Below are 23675 nucleotides of genomic sequence, written 5' to 3' on the forward strand. Positions count from 1 at the left end.
GGTCGCCTGGCCCTGGTCACGAGGTGTCCCTTATTTATTTCTCAGGGAGTTGGCAACCCTAGTAATAAATCACAGCAATAGTACATTCATGTAGTTGTAAACAGCATGATAATATATTAAGTAATCCAAAGTATTCAGAATACGTTACTCTCATTGAGTAACGTAACAGAATACGTTACAGAATACATTTTGGGGCATGTATTCTGTATTCTGTAATGGAATACATTTAAAAAGTAACCTTCCCAACACTGACAGCATACAGGTCATTTACAGGAAATGTCAGTGACTACCTGACAGACACACTGGATTATGTGAGATTGGGCAGTGCTCCGTTTGATTTGGTGGTGTGTTGTTCCCCAGCATGCAGTACAACGTGCCACTACTCTTGTCGTCTTCTCAAGACTGGGTCTGTGCAGCCCCTAATCTGTTTTCTATAATATTACTATGGAGAAGTACCTGATATAACTGTAATTCAAAAATGCAGACTACCTTTTTTTCACAATTTTATTTCACTGTTTTTAGAAACTTATTTTAAGGTTTCTTTGGGAACTATTTCATTGCATATTGTGCTATTACAGATAAATATTTCACATGTGCATTTTATTGTTAATTAACAATAAAGAGCACTCTATACAAGGCAAATGTTTTGTCAAAATTTACAATTAAGAGATGGTTTCATGAGTGAAAGTACAGTTTACAGCAAGGTACAAACACCGGTTACGCTCATGAACAGGAAGGCCAGATTACTTTGCCAGAAACATCAAAAGGGGCCTGCACAATTTTGGAAAACATTTTTTGGGGACAGATGAAACCAGAATGATGGAAGAGAAACAGGTAATGATCTGAAGCATGCCACATCATCTGTCAACATGTTATGTCAGCACTAAAAACAAAAAAGACCAGTTAGACTCTCAAAGCAAAGTTTGTGTTACTTGATGAAGCATGTGTCCTTGGACCAAATCTATGACTGAGGTATTTTTTGGACCTCTACAGTGGCATCAGCAGTTGCACTGTGGGTTCTTGTAACCCAGCTGGCTCTTTTCAATGTGGAGAAGTAGCGGCTCTACTCTGAGTCCCTCGCAAACGACTGAACTTCTCACCCTATCTCTGAGAGGCCATCCACCCTTTGGAGAAATCTCAAAAATACCAAAATGTTTTTAAGGCTCAAGTTGTGATTGGCCTGCTGACTTAAAATGCTCTCCTTGCACTGGCAGTTACAGAATGCCAGTATTGTTTTGTTTTAATGTTTTTAAAACCTGCGGCAAAATCAAAAAGCCCCATAGTCCCATGTTGAGCTGTGTTACTGTGTAACTAACACACATTTTTAATCAGTAACTTTCAGTGTCGCTTTTTAAGCTGTGGATTAAAAGACAGGAAAACTATAAACTATCACACATTTGATTGGCTCCTGCAAACTTCATTGGTTAAACAGACAGTACTGCCTCTACAGATAAATAAGGGTGTGTGCAGACAGTACTTGTCAGAGAACTGAGAAGCAAACATGGACGTGCAGAGCAATGTGAAAAAGAGGGAACACTGGAGTAAGAAAAGAGAATATATCCTGGCATCTGCTGGCAATGTGGTGGGCCTGGGCAATGTGTGGAGATTCCCTTACCTTTGCTACAAGAATGGTGGAGGTGAGTATGTACAGATGAGCAAAACCCTCTGTTTGCCTGCGTGTGCTTTTCTTATATCTACAATGAATAAATGAGCAGGAAAGAAGAGAAAATCTTCATATTGTGGTAACAAATAAAATGTGTATTATGTGAAATTAACTCCAGATCAATGTGTTATATCAGCAATTCCCAAAGTCAACAGTGCTCCAGCCCACTTAAAAAAAACAGGAAATCACACCAATCTTAGATCTTCACTCCAATTACAACAAACAAGAGAAAATGATTTATTTTTTTGGTCAAAAAACATGAACAACACAGGCTGTTGGTTATAATTTGCTAATGCTACCCAGTCATATGGAAAGTGTCAGGGCTGATGTGTGAGCTACCTGCCACTGGGGAACAAACTTCAATATAAAAGCAGTAAATTTAGGTCAGAGTAACATAATGTTTGGGAACATCAATAATAATATGATGTCTTAAGACAGTTACATCTGTGTAAATGCTGAAAATGACTTTTACCAAGTACATTACATTTATACTCATGCAGTGTGTACTTATGAGGGTAAAGAACTACTGCAACAGTGAAAGTAGAGCACATTCAGCAGTTTCACACCTGGACAAACGTGAATCACTTTAATAAATTATCCTTGAGACTGAGTGAGTTCAGCCAGCCTGCGAGCATTGGAGTGTTTCACGGTTATCTTTTATCAAGATCTCACAATGTTGCGCCTCAGCTTGCTGTGCTGGAAATCTCATATTTACTGCTTCTATTACTAATGTGTGCATCGTCTCAACATTTTACTCCTTATATGTTTTCCCACCTTCAGTGCACAGGGTTAGCTTGCTATTTCAGTACGGAATTTAGTGTGGAAAACCCTCAAATTTACCTGCCCACCACAGACTTATTTCCTTGTTCTCATGTATATGAACTTACAAGACCTTATGGCAGAAAGCCATAGTATTTAAAATGACATGAAAAAGGTATGAGCAATAAAAAGAAACACTGTAAACAACAAAATAGATATGGTAACACAAACACAATAAAACTGAAAAACATAGAATTGTATCGATTAAGGATACAAAATCTAGATATGAAGGGCAAACCGATTTAAACAGGCAGAGAAAACACAAAAGGATTTAAACTGAACAACAATGACCATAGAAGTTGTTTTTAGATAGTACTGTGGTATGAGAATAGAAATGAAAAGCAGTTTTCCACATTCAGTATTAATTTGAGCCATGCGTCTGTTCATCTTAGCCACTATGATGCCTGGCAGGAGCTTCCATGTGGTACTGAGGCAGGTTATTGGCTGGTAGTTAGCTGGGACAGGTCCTTTCTGGAGGTCCTTGGGGATCCGGACTGTTCGGCCTTCAGTTATCCATTCTGGGTCTGCTCAATGGTTAGCAGCTGGTTCATTTGTGCTGCCATACGCTCATGGAGTGCAGTTAGCCTTTTTAGCCAGTAGATATGCATCATGTTGGGGCCTGGTGCTGTCCAACGCTTCATACTGGAGACCTGTTCTTGGATGTCTGCCACTGTGATGCTTACTGGACCCTGTTCAGAAAGGTTGCTGTGGTCTGCTCTTAGATCTACTAGCCACTGAACATTGTTGTCATGTGTCCTTCTCCCAGATGCTCATACAGTATTGCTCCATTTCCAGCCACGGTGGGGCTGTTCTCATATTGTTCCCTTACCACTGAGAGTACACCTTGGATGGTTCAGTGGAGTACAGCCTACAGTTTATTCTCTTTCTGTCTCTCAGCTGTATGGTAGTTTCTAAGGCCTCAGAAATGGACAGCTTGTTGAATTTCGTAGGCAGCTCCAGTAGTTTGCTAACTTCCTTCAGCACTGCCTTGATTTTTGTTATCTGTCTTTTTTCATCGTCTCTGATGTGTTCGTGTGTGTGTGTAGGTGCCTTCTTGTTGCCTTATCTTTTCTTTGCTGTACTGTGTGGCATGCCACTCTTCCTCCTGGAAACTGTGATTGGTCAGTACACACAGGAGGGCACTATCACCTGCTGGACCAAGCTCTGCCCGCTGGCACAGGGTAATGAGATCATTTCTGTTTAAATATTTAGTTATAAATCCAGAGGATGTTAAAATGTTCTGTATGTGATGGGAATTCAGATTAAAAATATTAAAAGCAAAAAAAGCTTAGTGTTAATTTAGGCAAAATAGGTTTTGTTGTTGTTGTTTTTTTTTGAAAAGCCAGACCAGCCATGTCTTAATAAAACAGATGAATGCTGTAATACATTTACTTATCAAAGAATGAGGCTTAGTCCCAGTTTTCTCTGCAGGCTGTGGTAATAATTGAAAAATATTTGTGACAGTCGTTTTGAACAATAATTTATATACTATATACTTCATTTAGATTTTTTAACCTGCTTTCACTGGCTTATGACTTACAGATGTAGCTGCCATCTTTACTTCTTATTTTTGCCTAATTATTTTGCTTAACATTGACATGTTGTTGTTGTTTTTAGCTATATCAGTGCTCTGTCATATTACTGCTTAAGCTGATTTATTTATTTTGTTTTTTGGATGCGTTCTCTCTTCAGGAGCTGGTTATTCTATCATCATGATCCAGCTATATTCCAGGGTCTACAGCATTGTTTTGGCCTGGGCCCTTCTCTATCTTGTTTACTGTTTCCGAGACCCTCTGCCCTGGGCTACCTGCAACAATTCCTGGAACACAGGTCAGATGATTTTTCCAGGCACCTTTTTTTCTGACATGTCCTCCCACACTCTACAGCTAGGAAAGCAGCTAGCCTATTTATATGCTCAAGCTATACCTTTCACCACAGAACAAGTCTCAATGCTTCAATGCTGTTTGAATGTGTTAGCAAACTGAGCTGTTAGATTGGACTTCAATCGGGTCAGCATAATGCATCCTCTCAGAATGGTGCAGGCAGCTTTAGAGGGCTGATTTAAGGCTAAACATTGATCAGGCATAATAGTCTGACAGGTAAAGTGAATAACACTGATTATCTCTTCATCATGGCATATGGTGGGATATGTTAAAGAGCAAGTGCAGATTTTTTTCTCAAAGTAAACATGTTAGAAGCAGAAAAAAAATCTGCCTGGGAAGCAACAGTAGTAAATCAGTGACAGGATCACGGGTGGCCAAGGCTCACTGATGCATGAGAGGAGTGAAAACTGCCCCCAAAAAGTTAATTCTAGTTCTCACAGAAAGGTGTCAGAATACACAGACCATCACAGTTTGTTGTGTACGAGGCTGCATAGCTGCAGACCAGTCTGGGCGCCCATACTGACCCCTGTCCACCTAAAAGCACCAACAATGGGCACAAGTCAGCATCAGAACTGGACCACAGAGCAATGGTAGAAGGTTGCATGGTCTGATGAATTACAATTTCTTTTACATCAAGTGGATGGCCAGGTGCGTCTGCCTCGCTTACCTGGGGAACCTTTGACCTTGATACGAACCACCTACCCAAGCAGTGTTGCAGACCCCATACAGCCTTTGATGGAAACAGTACTCGCTGATGGCTGTGGTCTCATTCAGCAGGATAAGGCGCCCTGTCACAAAGCAAAAAAATGGCTCAGGAACAGTCTGAGGAGCACAACAAAGAGTTTGAAGTGTTAAATTGCTAACATCCCTCCAAAATACCCAAATCATCTTGCTACTTAGAGGACTTAAAGGATCTGTTGCTAACATCTTGGTGCACATACCACAACACACCATCAGGGGGACCCCAGGTCAGAGCTGCTTGACAATAAAAGAGCAACCAAAACAGTATCAGGCAGGTGGCCATGATGTTATGACTGAGTGGTGTATGTATAGCTGTTTAAGCAGTGCATTGTTATATGGTTGGTATTTCTACAATTTAGCCTCTGCACACCACCGCTGTGGATTTTAAATCAAAGTGTCAAGACACGATTAAAGTGCAGACTTTCAGCTTTAATTCACAGGTTTTAACGGAAGAATCACATTAATTGTTTCTGGCACTGATTCCAGGAGTTGAACTGGCCATGTACAAAGGCAAACGACTTTGTCGCTGTCCAAATACTTATGGATTGAAGTGGATACTTCTCATTACATTTCAATCACTTGTAACTGATTCCTTAAGTTTCATGTGAATATAGATACATATTTGCGCTGTGTTGCAGCCAGTGTCTTGAAACAAACAAATATATGGTTTTTGTTGTTTTGTCCAGATTCAAAAACACCCATCACTCTTTTATTCACCAATGTTACATTCAAACAAGGGAACTAACCATTACATCGCTGAACTGATGTCCACAGATAGATGTGTGGACATTACCTCTGCAAACCAGACTGCAGTACACAGTGGCAACGCGACAATAGACTGGACAATGGAAACTGGGAAATCTCACAAGATCTTCAGTCTCAGAGTTCTGGGAGTGAGTCAGCTATTTTTACTTTTTTTCACATTACATGGCAGCTCATTTAACCAGAACTACACTATGTTCTTGTTAAATATTTATGCATAGCTAACCATCTCTGTTTACTCTCCACAGGAGACAAGTGTTGTCCATATCCGCAGGAATAGAGGAGCCTGGTGCAGTAAAATGGGAGGTGCTGCTTTGCCTCCTGGTCTGCTGGGTGGCCTGCTATTTCTGCATCTGGAAAGGCGTCCGCTCAGCAGGAAAGGTCTGTAAAGATGAAAAACCTATTCTATGAAAATTTTCTGAAGAAAACAGAGAAGAGCCATTTGAGATACATACACAAGATTTTCATTGGGAGTTGTCCAGATGTCCTCCTGTCTTTTTGTCAATGCCACTTATCCAAACCAACATCGTAACAGGTTTCAAACCATCTTGTTCTTATATATTGGCCATTGGTACTCCTCCGCTCCCAAGGAGTGGAAGATTTTCACTTCCATGGCCTCTCACTCTCTAGGATTGTGGTAAATGTTTTCTATATAGCGTTTTTCTACTCTATTTGAGCACTCAGAGTGCTTTATACAACACCCCTCTTTCACATACAAGCATTTTTAAAGAAGTGCTTTCTATTTAATATTCACACTGATAAACTTATCGGAGAGCAACTTGGGGTTCAGTATCTAGGATATTGGTATATCTGTAGCAAGGATACTTGTATATAGACCAGAGTACCTGGGAATCAGACCATCAATTTTCCAATTAGTAGATGACCTGCTCCACATCCTGACATGCCAGTTGTGTTTCGTGTCAAACAATGCACTGTGAACATGATCCAGACACCCTGCTATCTTCTCTGTGTTAAAGTTGATTTAAAATGGACTGAAGAGAAGTGGAAAACTGTTCTGTGGTCAGACGAATTCTAACTGGAAATTCTTTTTGGAAAACATGGACGCTGCATTGTTCTGAGCAGCAAGACAATACTAAACTGTGTGTGGCATCTACTACACCAGCATGACTTTGTAGCAGAAGAGCCTGGGTGTTGAACTCACCTGCCGGCAGTTCAGACCTTTCACCAACTAAAAACATTTCCTCACAAAAGAAAATCAAACATTACAAAGTGGACTCAAGAATGTTGAGCAGCTAGACTCCTGTATAAGACAAGAATGGGACAACCTTCCTCTCCCAAAAATCCAGAATCCGGTCTCCTCAGTTCCCAAGGTTAGGGTTAAGGTTAGGTTTGTGTTTACAGGCTGTTAAAAGAAGAAGGGATGCTACACAGTGGTATGCACCTTATTGAGATGTGTTTCTGATGTCAAATTCAGATTTGCAGATAATTACATTCTGTTTTTAGATTTTGCACAGCATCACAAAATTGTGAAATTTGAGCTATACATAGTGGTAAATTGAGACCCAGCTGGTGTAGTTTGTAAATGAGCTGAGACAACAGCGCTGAAATCAGAGCTTAGTCAAGAAATAACACCCCTATTTGAGCCCTGTCCTTCCAGATGGGTCAGGGCTATGTGGAGAACTAAAGATAAAGCATCCTTTGTAGATCTATTAGCTCTGGAAACCAACTGTTTTCATTTTACCAGCCAGTGTGACATCATTATGGGGAGAGACAGATCTGCCTTTTGGGTCAGTAATAGCTCTAATGCTTTCCTAAATGTCCCTGGTAAATGCAAAATTGTCCGCACATTTCCCGTAGATGTCTTTTAGAAGTTTTACTGTGGGCTGTTTTGTGACCCTAAATTTAGATGCTTGGTCATGTGCTTTCAGCAGGTGCTTCATCTTTTTGTTCATCTGTATTCTTGTCAATGGTGGTATTATTGACATGACTATGGATGTAACAATAAATAAATAAATCTTTCAGATCATCAAACAAGTCTTATTATTAGACAAAGATAACCAGAGTAAATAGAAAATGCAGTGTATAAATGATTATTTCATTTATTAAAGGGAAAAAAGCTCTCAAACCTACCTGGCCCTGTGTGGAAAAGTTATTGTGCCCCGCTCGTTCTGATTATTCCCACGCCTGATGAATCACCTGTTTGATAAACTGACAGACTATAAAAAATCTCCAAAACCAACACATCATGCCACAATCTAAGAAACACCTGAGGTCACAGACACTGACATCTATAAGTCTGGAAAAGGTTTACAAAGCCATTGCTAAGGCCTTAGTTACCATGGTGAAACCAATTAACCGAATCCTGAGAAAACTTGGAACAGTGGTGACCCTTCCCAGGAGCTGCCTTCCATCCAAAATTACCTCAAGAGCACAATGAAGGCTCATTTGGGAGGTCAAAAAAGAACCCACAAAAACATCTGAAAAACTGCAGGCTTCACTTGTCTCAGTTAAGGTCAGAGTTCATGATTCAACAGTAAGAAAGAGACTGGGGGAAATGGATCCATGGGAGAAATCCAAGGAGAAACCACTGCTGACCAAAAAGAACACAAAGGCTCGTTTGCTCATTTGCCAAAAAATAACTTGATGATTGACTTTTGGGAAAATATTCTGTGGACTCATGAGACAAAAACTGAACTTTTTGAAAGGTTTGACTCCGTTACATGTGACATAAAACTAACACAGCATTTCATTAAAAGAACATCGTACCAACAGTTAAACATGGCGGTGGTAGTGTGATGGTCTGGGGCTGCTTGCTGCTTCAGGACCTGGATGACTTGCTGTAATCGATAAACATCCTAAGTGCTTTCTGTCTGACATTCACACCCTTTGCTCCTGTTTATACATATTGGGAGACTGAGATAGTGTATTGCTATTGTTGAGAGTATCATACAAAAAAAGGAAACAAAGAGGGAGTTAGGAGACTGGAAACTGTGTGCAGACTCCAGGTCTCTACAGTTAATATATGGAAACAGAAAAAACAAAAAACAAATGACTCAACAAATGAATAAAAATGATGTTGATACAAGCGGGAAAATGAAAGCAAAAAAGACAAAATACTACAGAATATTTCCTCATTCTGCCAAACAAAATGATTTCTGTCTGCTTTCAGGTGGTGTATTTCACAGCTGTTTTCCCTTATGTGATGTTGGCCATCCTGCTGGTCAGGGGATTGACACTGCCAGGTGCCTGGGAGGGCGTGGTCTACTACCTGTATCCAGATCCTTCTCGTCTGGCAGAGCTTCAGGTGGAGAAACCTTTGAACTTGTTCGAGATACGGCATTCGTGAAAGGACTTTTATTGTTTTATTGTATAATGCTTTAATCCTGGAAAGTTAAACCTTTTACTTGCGATCGGTTGTGCTGCAAAGTAACAACATCTCTGTGACTGCATGATATACTGATGACTTTACGTGTTTTCTAATCTTTGATCAGGTCTGGATGGATGCTTGTGCTCAGGTCCTCTTCTCGTATGGTGTTTCATCAGGGAGCTTGATCACACTGGGCAGCTACAACAGAAAACACAACAACTGTTACAAGTAATTAATGTGATCATTAACTCTTGTACCACAAGCCTGCCGACGGGCACATTTCACAAGCGTTCTTCAAATGACTGTAACTCAGTTAATGTTTAAGCTAGAGACAAAATTCAAATGGTTTTGGAAAGAAGAGAAGATGAGCTCAGCAGTGATATTTGTTGGAACATGGTAGCACTGCTCCAGAGTCCAGTGACCATAAACGGAGCCAGTGGTTCACTACCTGAGCACCGCACTTAATGTTACCTTCAGCAAATGCTTTGCTGCACAGAATCTGGGTTTCAATACAGTTCATGTTGTACATAGAAAGACAAATGAGATGTAGGTGTATATACAGGTTTTAGAGCAACATATCATCTCATGCTACTGTCCAGGTCAAGTCTTCTTCAGAGAAGACTGTGCATATTTCAACAATGCAATAATAAACTGCATAATGCTGCTATTCCAACACAATGGCTTGATAGTAGAACTGGCCTGCCTGCAGTCCACACTTTTGACCAGCTGAAAACATTTAGAGCATCTCCAAATAAAAACAGGACAAAGCAGAGCCAGGATTGCTGAACAGCAAGGATGCTGTATCAGACAAGAATGGGACAACATTCCTCTCCAGCAGCTGCTTCTCAGCTCACAGACGCTTATGGATTGCTACACAGTAGGAAGCGTCACCCTGTCCCTTTTTTTGAGGGACAGTGAAGTGACCACTGTCATCAAATACTCTTACTCAAACCTGCACTGTGTGTGTGCGTGTGTGTGTGTGTGCGTGCTCAGGGACAGTCTGTGGTTGTGTGCGCTGAATAGTACCACCAGCTTTGTTGCCGGGTTCACGGTTTTCTCAGCTCTGGGCTTCATGGCCTATAAACAGGGAATTCCTATTAACATGGTGGTGGAATCAGGTAGGAGAAGCTTTTGTATTTAGAAATTTTGTATCTTATCTTAACTGTCACAAATTTGTTGCAAACGATATGATACAAGTCAAACAGAGGCGACAGATATGTGAAAGACTCTCATGTCCTCCCAGGCCCTGGGCTGGCATTCATTGCATTTCCTCAGGCTGCAGCCATGATGCCAGTTCCTCAGCTGTGGGCAGCATGCTTCTTCTTAATGCTCATTTTGTTGGGGATTGATACAGTGGTAAGGTAAAACTCTCATATGCTATTCCCCCAAAATCTTTTCGTTTAACTTACTAAGACTTGTCGCGGCCACTCAGGCTGCTTCACTGCAAACACATGAATCAAAAATACTTTGTTTGAATAATGACACCACTTAAAGAGCACTTCATAACATCACACTGACTTATGAAACTCCTAAAAATCCTGTTAAAAATCCTGTTTGATTTTTTTCTCACCCTCCTATTCTACCTACATATTTAGTTGTCATAGTAAACTAAATGGATACTTTAAAAAGGGCCCTTTTTCTGGCTTTATTAGATAAGTACAGTGAAGACTTGACAGGAAAGTGGAGGCAGAGAGAGGAAGACATGTGGCAAAGGGTCTAAAAAAGGTTTTATGTATCAGGACACAAAAAAAATTGTTCAAGTCAATTCAATTTAATTTTATTTATAAAGCGCCAAATCACAACAACAGTCGCCTCAAGGCGCTTTATATTGTAAGGTAGACCCTACAGTAATACATACAGAGAAAAACCCAACAATCGAATGATCCCCTATGAGCAAGCACTTTGGCGACAGTGGGAAGGAAAAACTCCCTTTTAACAGGATGAAACTTCCGGCAGAACCAGGCAATATTATCTGGTCCTTACCAGGATCTAAAATTATCATAAGCAAGATTTTTAGAGTTTATACCATGTAATTATCAGTTCAACAAAAACAAAACGGAGCAACTTGCCCCTAACCAGTGGTTGGACTTTAAGACACTTTTGCATAAATGAATGTAAACCTCAATGAGCTGACCTCACTGCTGTAAAAAGACTGGGCCAGAATTCGTCCACAACGATCTGAGACTAATAAAGTCATACATTAAAAAAAAAAATAAAAAATTGCCAAAGATGTTCCAAAAGCTAACTTGTTATGGGGTCCACTTAGTTTTTTGTTAAATAAATAATTACACTGTGTTTCATGTAGTGTCGTTCATCTGAGGTTGTATTTATGTTATTTTGATTCCCATCAAGCACCGGATAACTTTTCCTATGTTCTGATACCTAAAACCTTAGAAATGAAACTCTTTGGTCTCTCTCTTATTATTTTGTCCAGAACTGATAATGCAACAATATACAAACTGAACTGTGGTTTACTGTCAGAGCTTGTGACAGTGGATGCACATGTAGTTAATTTTTCTTGTTCCAATGCAGTTCAGATAGTATCCATACAAATCCGAAATCCTTCTGTAGTAACAGGGTTGAGAGGAATGACAGCTGAGTTTAGGAGGTGCCATACAGACACAATATGACTCCTGTAGTTCAGACACCAGTAGTGTTCTGTTGAGATGTTGTTACCATGCATCTGAGCTCAGCAGCTTCCCAGTGCTGTAAGTAGCTGAGTGTTTGTTAAACACCATAGTTTTTGTGGACATTTTTAAGGGCTCCTTCACCTGAAACCTTCTGGTATCATTCGTCATTTCTCTTCCACTACTAAAGTAAGCCCTCGTGTTTACAAGTGTGAAGAAAAGAAGAGTGATTGAATATCCACCCAGCATTATGACAGAAGCTTGTTGATGGTGAGCAAAAGGACCTGAACATGGTGCCACATGCTAAGGGACATTTCACTAAATATTAGTAGGGATGTATGTATATGTATACTTTTGACTCGGTGTGCAATAAAGAAAATCCAAAATGAATCTTTAAAGTCATTAAAGATGTATGCTGTACAATCATTCGATCCTGGAAAAACAAAAGCTCAAGAAATGATTAAAAGCCCCAAATTACCATGGCTCTCATGCCCGTGGATCTAAACTGTATTCTCTTTCATTGTTGTCTTGACCCATAAAGAAGAAAAACCATCCTTGACTTTATTCTCCTTCACTGTCATTTATTATTTTTTTCAACCCTGTGTGCGTGTGCTAGTTTACAGGCTTGGAGACTATAACATCATCAGTGATTGACATGTTCCCAGGACAGATGCGCAGACCTTGGCGCAGAGAAGTCTTCCTCATAGTCTTCTGCTTAGTCTGCTTCATCATACAGATCTCCCTCACCACTCAGGTACAGCACAGGACAGCTAACACGCAACAGATTTACATAGGAGTCGAAATACACCTTTCAGTGTATATGTACACGATGTCACTGTGGTCTGTTGTCCAGGGAGGAGTCTATCTGTTCCAGCTAACTGACCACTATGCTGCTAATGGAGCATGTATATTATTCGTGGGTCTGCTCCAATGTGGGGCTGTTGGCTGGGGCTTCGGTAAGTACTGAATTCCTCGCTATTAGCCTTCGTTATCAGGAGGCAGAAAATACACAAAGGGCTGGATTTAAATTGTAAATAGGTAACCAGAGTTATTAAACACCTCAGTCTTCACTGAGGTTTTTGGCTTTAAACTATAGTTTAGGAGAATCTTTCTTTTGGGGACAAACATATTCTGATTTTGAGAGTGAGTAAAAATTAAATACCACTGTCATGTCAGTGTGGTCAATGTAAAGCTATAGTCTGCAGTTAGTTTACAGAACCTAAAGAAGGCTTTGGTACTGAAAACGTTTATTTATAATTCTTATTTCAAACCTTTAAAGGCTCATGAACTGCATCAAGGAGCCTGTTATAGTCAAGACCACATATTTTTGAACAGTGATGCAGTTTTTGTGATATTGCATCTTTGTACTCCACTGTAGTGGATCTTAAATCAAGCAATCAAGATGTGATTGAAGTGCAGATTTTCATCATTAACTCAAGGGGGTTAACAAAAGCACTGTATTAACTGTTTAAGAAGTATAGCCAGTATTATAAACAGTCTTCCTTTTTCACTGGATCAAAAGAACGTGCGTAACTGACAGACAGTTTCCTGAAGTATTAACTTTTTTAAGAAAAATGTTTTCACAGCATTTAACCAAGGCAACAACACTCATGAGGCATTGTTATGGAAGGAGGTGTATGGCTGCCAGTGGAAGTGGGTCACTGGTGTTTGTTGGTGATGTGACTCCTGATAGAAGCAGCAGGATGAACTGTTGCAGGGCTGTACTCTGCTCACATTTAGACTAATGCTGCAACACTGAGCGAAGAGAGCAACCCAAAAGTTTCTCAAGGTAAATAAATGGGATATTCCTCAATGGCCGGTTTAGTCACTTCATCTAAACCCAAAACAGCAACTGATGTTGTTCGCAATAAAGACCTAATGGAGTATTTCAAGTGAGGAAACAGAATTTGGTTTCTTTCTATTTACAGTGTTCCAGAAAGTTTGCACCTAAAAATCTCATAAGCCCACATTTAACTCACAACAGAATACTGAAAACATGTTTAAACTGAGGAATATAAATTAAGAAAAATAATCTTCTTGAATTTGATAGCAGCAACATAAAGCTGAGGAGAGCAGCTGCTGCACTTTTATTAGAGGAATGTTGCTGATAGAGGATTGTAGCGTCTCTACAGTCGTGGCCCTTCTTTGTTAGTTTTCATTTCATGATGCTCCAAATGTTTTTATTAAGTCAGAGGTCTGAACTGCATGCAGGCCAATTCAGCACCCAGACTCTTATGCTATCAAGCCTTTACTATTGTACTTGTGATAATGAGACAAATAACATTCCCAGTGAGCAGAAGTAAAGAGCAGCAGACAGTTTTTAAAGGTCTATTGGTTAAACAGTAAATAATGGGAGTTAATGAAAGGGCACAGGAGGAGATCCTCAGCTCCACAGATTTACACTCAGGGAGTCAGAGAAGACACACAATGTTAGCAGGGCAGAATGAAATAGGTTTAATAGTGACTGCCTTATTTAAGGGAGCTGTGCAAACATATAATCTTCCAGGGTTATAATAAAACCAGGTGAGAAGTTGACAAGGAACTGAAGGAAACGAGAAAAGTCAAGGTTACTTCCTCAACACATGTAAAAATCTCAAGGAATGAGAAGAGTCTAGTGTTCAACATAATGAAAACAATGATTTTTTGGAGAATTGTTGCAACCTCCAGCCTTCAAATATGGCGTGTGCGTGCGTTCTATCCAGGAGTGCCAGGCAGATGGATGTAAAGAAGCTGCACAGTGCAAAATGGAAAGCATCACAGGATGATTTCCAAAGCTACGAAATGAATTTTCTTCTCTCAGAAACTTTACATAGTGCGATACTATCTAAATGGAAAACATGCTGAATGAGTAGCTCGGCTGTTTCTAGTGCAGTGGGCAGTTTTGGGAGAGTTAGGAATTATGCTACTTTGTTGGACTTGGGGGTTGTATTTTGGAACCTTTGAACGTAACTGGACTTTGTATACAAATGGCAGCAAATCCCAAAGAGTCAATTCAAATTAGTTAAATTAAGTTTGCACTTCTTCAATCACATCTTGTTTGACTTACAGAGGAAAACACAAAATAAAAAAATGTGTTACTGTCCAAAACCTTTGGACCTAACTGTACATAAAGTCCTTTGGTAGGTAATATAATATGATGTATATAATATAATGTATAAAATATAATGTAATATGTATACTCTACAATTGCTTTAACATACAGCAAAACTGCAAAAGGGATCCTTTTTGATAAATTTACTTTTAGTTTCACTGTCATAATTCCAATACATGCTCTTACTTGTAAAAGTTTTAAAGAATTAAAGTTTAGTTTAAGAATTGTTTTGTACGTCATTCAGGGGCTGAACGGATGTGCGATGTAGTTGAAGATATGACAGGACACAGGCCATCGGTATTCTTCAAGCTGTGCTGGCGTTACTTCACCCCCCTGATCTCTGTGGTGAGTTACACATTGTTAAGATCTGCAGGAGTGACATTTTTTAAGCTACTTATTAAAACATTTATTTGCAGCTGATTCAGGATAAATGTTACAGAAGGCAAAGCCTGTCGTTTTAAGGGTGATCTAGCCATGGTTTATTGCACAGTGCCTGTATACTAGACAACATGATCCAGGAGTATGTCTGTTTGCATTGTTCACTGAGCAGTGCTACATCATTAGACAGAGATTCAGCTGCTTTGAGTTGTTGTTCATTTAAAGGTTTTAGTGGCAACAGCTGTGAAGATGAAGATGGCCCCAACACTGCCAGTCAGGAAGAATTTGATTTTGTGCCATTGGTGAACTTAGGAAACAAGTCTAGTTTGTGTGTCAGAGAAGTTGGGACTGATTACAAATCTCATGCACTACCCTCTGTTGTCTCAACAATGCTATAAATAGCTGGAAGCCAAAATTTGCACTCCCACAGTGGACCTCAGCTGTGCAGTTTTATGCAATAAGTGTCGGCATGTGATGTGAAAATGAGTAAAGCAAATCAAATAATTTTGGTTTGGTTGGTGTTTCTACAGATTTTATTGTTATCAAAAACAATCATGTCTGAGGTTTGTCCAAATGTGGTGTTTCTAACTGGCACATATTATCCAGTAGTGATTTTCTTTTAGTGCTGGAACCTAGATTGTGAAAATTTTAATCCCGGTAACATAGATTGTGTTAAATGTAGGCTGTGTGCAGGCAGGAGTGGTAGTAGGAGGACCCAATGTGTAGACACTCAGAGGTGGAACGTGAACTCAAAACAGCTTTAATGCTGAACTCACAGGGGCAACAAAACTAGGAATACAAAATACACTTACGCAGACAGAACACACACAGCTAGATAAGGGTAGATCGCAACACGGACACAGAGAAACACAGGGCTTAAATACACAGAGGGAGCAATCAGGGAATAGGTAACAGGATGGAAACACAGCTGGGGCAAATCAGGCCTAACGAGACAAAGGAAGCAAAACCAGACACATTTACATAAGACACAGACTTTCAAAGTAAAACAGGAAACATAACACAAACTGAGCTTACAGACACAGACTCACAGGCAGGCACTACAACAGAGGGAACAGAGACGTGGGACCAGGGCAGACGTCTGTGTCTGACTGACTGGACACGGGGATATAGCAACTGAGGATTACACCGAGACATAAACCATAAGAAAGAACTCTAACAAAGAAACCAAAGACTAGAAATGATAAATAATATAATAAACTCAAAACCCTGGGTCAACGACCCAGGCATCCTAACAGATTGCCTTCAGATCAGTTCAGTGTATAACACATTGCAGGGTAATAGACAAAATATAATATTATATTTGTAATTTAAGTAGAATTTGTATAAAGAACACGTGAGACTTTTTGTGGATTTGCTGCACGAGCAACACAAGAGCTGCTGTTCACCAGCAGCTGTAAACCTGGAGATAAGACAAAGAATGATGGAACTGATAAGCCAGCTTGTAACATTCAAAAAAAGGACCATTTGTGTCTTGAATGCTTCATTTTGATGATTTGGGCTCATAGCTAATAAAAATCAGGAACTCACTATTTCATTATATTAGAACATTACATTTTGACTTTGAGTAAATTGGTGTTCAAACAGCATGTATAGCATGTTTCTCTCTGTCCAGCACACGGAGCAGGGTAAACCCCAGAAGACCAGTGCTAAAAATTGTGGCTGTTCACAGTTTGCTGTATTCGTGGAAATTTGACTGGAAAGGGAAAGTATATTAGGAAAAGGTGTACAAAACGCAGGAAGGATTGCAGCCAAGAGGGCTGGTGACAGAGCATCAAGAGCCACCACACAGAGATTTTCAGGAGAGGAACTACAATTGTCACATTCTTAATATCAAGCTACTCGTGAGGCAGAGATGATGTCAGAAGATGGTGACTGACTGTTGCTCAGTGGCCCAAAGTCATCTTGTCCTCAGGCTTAACATTTAAGATGGAGAACCATGTGACTGCATGCATACAACTAGTATAGTAGCATGTTAAAAACGAAAGAAAATTTAATTAAAAGAAAAAGAAGTAAAGGAAAAATCATGATTAAAAACAGTGTAATTTCTGAATGAAAAGTTGCACATGTTGGTTGCTAAGGAAACAATTCTTCTATACTATCTGTTCATATGCTTGATGATATTAGTGCTGCCTGTTTATTCTTGTGTTACTTCCTTAAAGGTTTGCTTCGTCGGCTTCTTTCTGGACTACCAGCCCCTGACATACAACGAAGGCTACATGTACCCAAACTGGGCCTACCATCTGGGCTGGGTCATGGCCCTCTCCTCTGTGGTTGTAGCACCCATCTGGGCTGTTAGCAAGATCTGCCTCAGCAAGGGCCCCCTCAGAAAGGTAACAGCACTGATACAATTCTGACTTTTCTTTCCAGCGATATATTTCTGAAACTTTCAACATAAACTAGACACTAATAAAGAAAAAAAACCCTTCTGATAACATCTCTGTCCAAAGTGACATTTGAGGAAAAAGGCATAATCACAAGCAAATCATTTCATTTCATGGGAGCAGGTATTCATTGTGACTTGCCCAAAAGAAGAAGGGGCCCAGTGTGATTGATCACTTTGAAAGCAGTGATGCCACAGCCTACGACAATTAACAACTGACAGTGGATTACTTTAATGTTCAAGAAGTCATAAAAATTGGTGTCTTCTAAAGCAAGTTCTGGTTCTGATCCCTCTGTACTCATTAATCTGTTGTATAATGTCAAATACGTTTTATGATTAAAAAATAAACAATTGAATTAAATTTTATTTATATAGCGCCAAACCACAACAACAGTCGCCTCAAGGCGCTTTATATTGTAAGGTAGATCCAACAGTAACACATACAGAGAAAAACCCAACAATCATGCGAGCCCCAATGAGCATTCACTTTGGCGACAGTGGGAAGGAAAAACTCCCTTTTAACATGAAGAAACCTCCGGCAGAACCAGGCTCAGGGAGGGGCGGCCATGTGCTGCGACCGGTTGGGGAGAGAGAAGGAAAACAGGATAAAGACATGCTGTGGAAGAGAGACAGAAATTATTAACAAATATGCTTTAAAACAATACTTATTGCCGCCATGGTGTGCCTCAGTTTAACACTGAAAACTGAACCTGTCCATCACAGCCCCTGTGATGCAAACTGCTAATTTAAAGCTTATAGCTGGGGTTAGGCTCGGGTTGTAGATCATCTGCTACATGTAAGGTTGCTGGTTCAATCCCTGGCTCCTCTGGTCTGCATGCTAAATATTCTTGGGCAAGATACTAAGTCCAAGTTGCTCCCCAATGCATCCCTTAGAGTGTGAATGTTAGATAGAAAGCACATGTGTAGAAAAAGCATAGAAAAAAGTGTTTGTGTGAATTGGTGAATGAGACAAGTGCTTGTTGGCCCTGTTGTGCTCAGGTAGAGTAGAAAAGTTTAAGAACCAATTCCTTTGCCAGTTACAGCACAACAGGGCCTGTCTAAATGGTGTAGCTATAGCTGATTATTCTGTGTAATATATGGCACATTACGAAAACCCTGCCTTCCAGTTGGAAATCTGCTCAAGTCTTTATCATCAACTTCTTTTATCAAACTGCCATTTTTTAAAATTTTACATATGATATTTTAGGATTAAATATTAGCAACTCTTTTTGACATCATATTGTCAAAACGTTTAGCTGCTTTTTGAAAGAGTATAATTAGAGCATCATTCAGACAATGTGGAAGGCTTATTTGGAAATGTCTTTGTGTAACTTTTGGTTTACCTCTTAAAACTACCCTTGTCTTATTAATGGAACTTTACAAATACAAAACTGGATGCAAAATCTGACATCTAACACAGGATTTGTGCACAGCAAAGCACCAGCTTGAGACAAATACTGCCTGGGCTTTCATGCTGTAGCCATTTTGGACACTTTCACTGAGCAGTGCCTTCTCAGGTGGCTTTGACTCAGAAGATAGAGCATGTTGTTTCAGGCCAGACCGTTCTCACTCCCTAGGCGTGAGAACGTGTTGTTCAGGCAACTGTTGATGTTGTGCATATAAATAACATTGAATTGAAAAATTGAGTTGAAAGATCAGTGCTTCAGTCCTCGTCAATAAGACAGTGTGACTTAAAATCTAAAGATTGGCTTGAGTCCCCAGTAAGTATACTCTTTCAGGAGTATGAAAGCATTTGCTTTCATAAATGCTTTCCCAACTCTTGAGCGATTGTGGCTCAAGAGTTGGGAGTTCACCTTGTCGTCGTTGTGTCCTTGGGCAAGACACTTCAGAGGTCAGTGGTCAGAGGGCCCGGCGTCCGGCAGCCTCGCCTCTGTCAGTGCGCCCCAGGGTGGCTGTGGCTACAATGTAGCTTGCCATCACCAGTGTGTGAATGTGTGTGTGAATGGGTGGATGACTGGTTGTGTAAAGTGCTTTGGGGTCCTTAGGGACTAGTAAAGCGCTATACAAATACAGGCCATTTACCATTTCCATAATTGCATCCAGTTAATAATGGATGGCAATACGGTTCCCATTTCTGTATCTCCCTCCCCTCCAGGGTCACAGTCTGCTTCCATGTTCATGCCATCACTGACTGTTTTCATCAGTGAGCTTCACCTGCTTCATTGTTTTCATGCTTGTCCTGCCAGAAATCAACATCGTTTTCTATATTTTACATCTCTTTGACCATCTTTCTCTTTGTCTGTTTGTCATTTTTATTTTTACAACAGCGTGTGATCGATATCTGGAGCCCTGTTGATGCCCCCACGGTGAGACCAGAAGATATCCAAAATGAATTAGAGATTAAAGCAGTGTCACTGAGTTCTGAGTAGAGAGAGTATTTCTGATGGACAACATATTAATCTATGTATTCATATTCTTTACTTAATAAATATTACTAGAAAATAAAGCTTTGACATTTGAGTGCTCAGATAAATCTGCGTCTTGGTCATTTACCCTTATAATAGCACTTGCAGCACCTTCTTTAATAATGAGGGGAAAGTCTGATGACTGTCCTTTTGGCACTTATTACTAGGGATGGGTATCGTTTAGGTTTTATCCGATACCAGTACCAAACCGGTACTTTTGAAACGGTGCCGGTGCTTAAATGGTGCTCAAACCGGTGCTTAAAGAGTGGAGAACACAAAATTTGTCCAAAAACCTCTCAGGTTTAGCTGGTTTTTTTGTAAAAATATAACAATGTTAGCCTTTTCTGCAGCTATAGGGCATATATGGTATCACTCTTGGCTGGAAGCAGTGCTTAAACAATGGAACAAACACAAACTTTGTCCAAAAACCTCTCATGTTTAGCTGTTTTCCACTTTTTCTTTGGTCATTTTAGCCTTTTTGGCCAGGGTGAAGGGAGTATCTGCCATCAAACAAGAAGACAGCCGCATGTAACTACGACGGTGTTTGCTAGTTCACCTTACATGCATTAATGTAATAACGTGGTTAGCCTACTCAAGGTAAATTACACACGAATAACATTAAGCTACTCACGCAGAGAAGAACGGCTGCTGCTGCCATCATCATCCGTCATCATTTCTGCTACACTGGCAGGGCTAGGGGCCAGGACTCTCCTCTTCGGGTTTTGGGGGGATGTTGCTAACTCCGGCTCCGATAACAGGCAACCAACCCGCAGTAGATGTGCACGGTGTGAGGTCTCGCAGCAAGCTATCAAATACGGCGCATTTCTCGGCTTTTAACAAAATGCTATACGTCGCCAGGTGTTTCATCGGATTTGAGGTGTTACCTCCTTTGCACAGTATCACAGTATCAGCTTAAAGCACTTGTTGCAGGCTGCTGAGTTTGCATCTTTTGCTGTGAAGTACAGCCAGACTTTTGACCGCTTCGCCGTGGGCATTTTTAATCTGTAGCTCTGCTCTAAAAGAACGTAAGTACCTGGACCCGCCTACTATCCTCGGAAACGTAAAATGATTGGCTAGAATCTAAAGTGTATCACAGTTCAGGAAAAAAAAGCACCGAAATGTGTGCTGCTTTTCAGTCTGGTTACTACCGTTTATGTCAGAACCGGTGCCATCATGGCACCGGATACCGGTACCCATCCCTACTTATTACACATTAGAACACTGGAAGTGGATTTACCTTAACATCAATTAATTTACATTCCTCAATCTTTGTCTAGTTCACAGAGATGAGAAATACCAGCCCAGTAAATATTTAATTGGCATGTTTTTTTTTTTTTTAGTGAAAAATAGTTTCTGCAGCAAATTCTCTTGAGGTGTCTCAGCTACTGCTGCCTCTTCTTATGTCACTGAACTGCTCTGACCTCAACCTAGGGGCCAGCAGAATGTGGTGCTGCACATACCATGTGCAGAGACGTGTACATGCATGCAAAAGATTATAGGCATACCTAGGTGGCTCCAATCTCATCAGATAAACCGCTCTCCCAGTCTTCATGTTCACTGGTCTTAAGTTGCACTTCCTCACAACAATGAGAGTTCAACATTTAGTTCAGAAGACATGACAAAAGTAACAGTTGAATTTAATTCTATTCAGTTCAATTTTATTTATATTGTGCCAACATTTGCCTCAATGGTCTTTATATTGTAAGTTACAGAGCCTTTAATAACACGGAGAAAAATACACCAAAAATCAAATGGCCCCTTATGAGCAAGCACTTGGCAACAGCAGGAAGGAAAAGCTCCATGCAGCATATGGTCACCTGCTCACCCACTGAGCTAAACCGGCACCACTAGGAAAAACTCCTTTTTAATTCAATTCAATTCAATTCAATTTTATTTATATAGCACCAAATCACAACAAACATTGCCTCAAGGCGCTTCATAGATACAGAGAAAAACCCAACAATCATATGACCCCCTATGAGCAAGCACTTTGGCGACAGTGGGAAGGAAAAACTCCCTTTTAACAGGAAGAAACCTCAGGCTGAACCAGGCTCAGGGAGGGGCGGCCATCTGCTGCAACCGGTGTTCCAGATCTACTGGCGTTTAGATCAACTGCCGTTGGTCGAACAGATGTGTGGCAGTCTTGCGTTTCAGGAGCTGCTACCGACAAATCAGCAAAAACACGCCAAATGTGTCATCTGTGACACTTGTGAGGTTATCTCAAACACACTCCGTCAGTCTTGATGCTGTTGAACAACACAATGTTTAAAAATGTCGCGAGTTTACCTGGTGATATCCTCATGCGCGACGCGATTGCGAAAACAGCAAACAATTAACACCACGCCGATGTTGTTCACAGGACAGCAAGAGTAAACGATCTGGAGACTCTTGTCGTCGTTATCGTTCCCCTCGCACGTTTTATTTCTCCGGTTTCAGCGGTTTTGCTTCACAACTAAAGCAAGCAGTTTACTTTGTGCACTAACATGGACTCGAATCAACCAGCGCCACCTCTGGCCAAGTGCCACAGCCTACAGCCAGATCAACTTGTGACACACATCTGCAGCACGTTTGAATTCGTTTCATGCACAACACATTTGTACCTTTCAATTGTCTCTGTTTGTGCGTCATGCAAATAAACCTTTGACAAGAATGAAATGATATCATATATTCCTTATTGGCCTACATTTGTACAAAATTCCAAATTATATACACAAAGTCATAGAAATCACCACCCCTGTTCATCATGATTTTAATATTCTCTTTTTCCATAACAATGAAATACGCCTCGGACAAATATGACACATCAATATTTCATTAGTGTTGTCACATCACATCCTGTAAGCAGAGTCTGCCTGTGTCTTTTCTCTGGAAATGAATATTTCCAGCCAATATAGGCAATTCATCAACATGGCTGGAGAGTTGGTAGTTATATACAGTCTGTATAAGTGTGGTTAATCTAATGAACACTTGTAAGGAGATGGCAGTTACTGTGAATTCACAGCAGTTACACAGTGATTAGTAATAAACAGAGCCAGTGAGAGTGAGTGGATTTAAGAAAGTCAGTGACAGTGTGTCGATTGGTTTGTCATCTGTTTGTCAGACTGGAGGAGACGTAGAAATCTTTTGTTTTAAATCTAAGTTAGGAAGATTCCTGTTTTAAAACAAGCACTTTTTGTGAGAAAGAAGTACATCTGCAGAAAGCACACAGTTACATTCTGTCCATCATGTGGACAAAATTGAAAATGTTGAACATTGAAAAACTGAGAACGTTGGGCAGGTTCAAAAGAAATGTGTTTGTAAGAACGAAAAACCAAATTGTTCCTACAATAGTTATGGAAAGTCAAACTGTTGTATGTCTGTGTTCTACATGTTTATCTCATGGGAAATAAAGTTGCTATTGTTTCAGTGCAGTTTCTTGACAATCCTGAGTGGATTTACACAGTACGGGTCAAAATGACCCGCAACAAAATCAATGTCATTTTTTTGTTTTTCAACATAATACAAGGGTTAATTTCCAAAACTTGCATATGATCTTCAATTTGAAGCAGATCCACTA

General features: G+C 40.2%; 1 protein-coding gene and 1 long non-coding RNA gene across 2 annotated transcripts; both read left to right on the forward strand.

The window, feature by feature from the left end:
- The first annotated feature begins 3530 nt into the window (after positions 1-3530).
- Positions 3531-5950, forward strand: LOC146514958 (uncharacterized). The gene is made up of 3 exons (XR_014874853.1): positions 3531-3663; positions 4175-4312; positions 5881-5950. It is a non-coding gene; the product is annotated as an uncharacterized LOC146514958 (long non-coding RNA).
- Positions 5951-6175: 225 nt separating this feature from the next.
- Positions 6176-20697, forward strand: LOC146514959 (sodium- and chloride-dependent GABA transporter 2-like). Its single transcript, XM_085164730.1, has 10 exons — positions 6176-6249; positions 8999-9133; positions 9321-9424; positions 10190-10314; positions 10440-10552; positions 12440-12577; positions 12677-12779; positions 15159-15259; positions 17473-17643; positions 19982-20697. The coding sequence occupies exons 2-10, from the start codon at positions 9032-9034 to the stop codon at positions 20081-20083; spliced, it is 1059 nt and encodes a 352-aa protein (XP_085020856.1). The 5' UTR covers positions 6176-6249; positions 8999-9031; the 3' UTR covers positions 20084-20697.
- Positions 20698-23675: the final 2978 nt, after the last annotated feature.

Source organism: Neolamprologus multifasciatus, chromosome 7, assembly GCF_963576455.1.
Source record: "Neolamprologus multifasciatus chromosome 7, fNeoMul1.2, whole genome shotgun sequence".
Lineage (NCBI taxonomy): Eukaryota > Metazoa > Chordata > Actinopteri > Cichliformes > Cichlidae > Neolamprologus > Neolamprologus multifasciatus.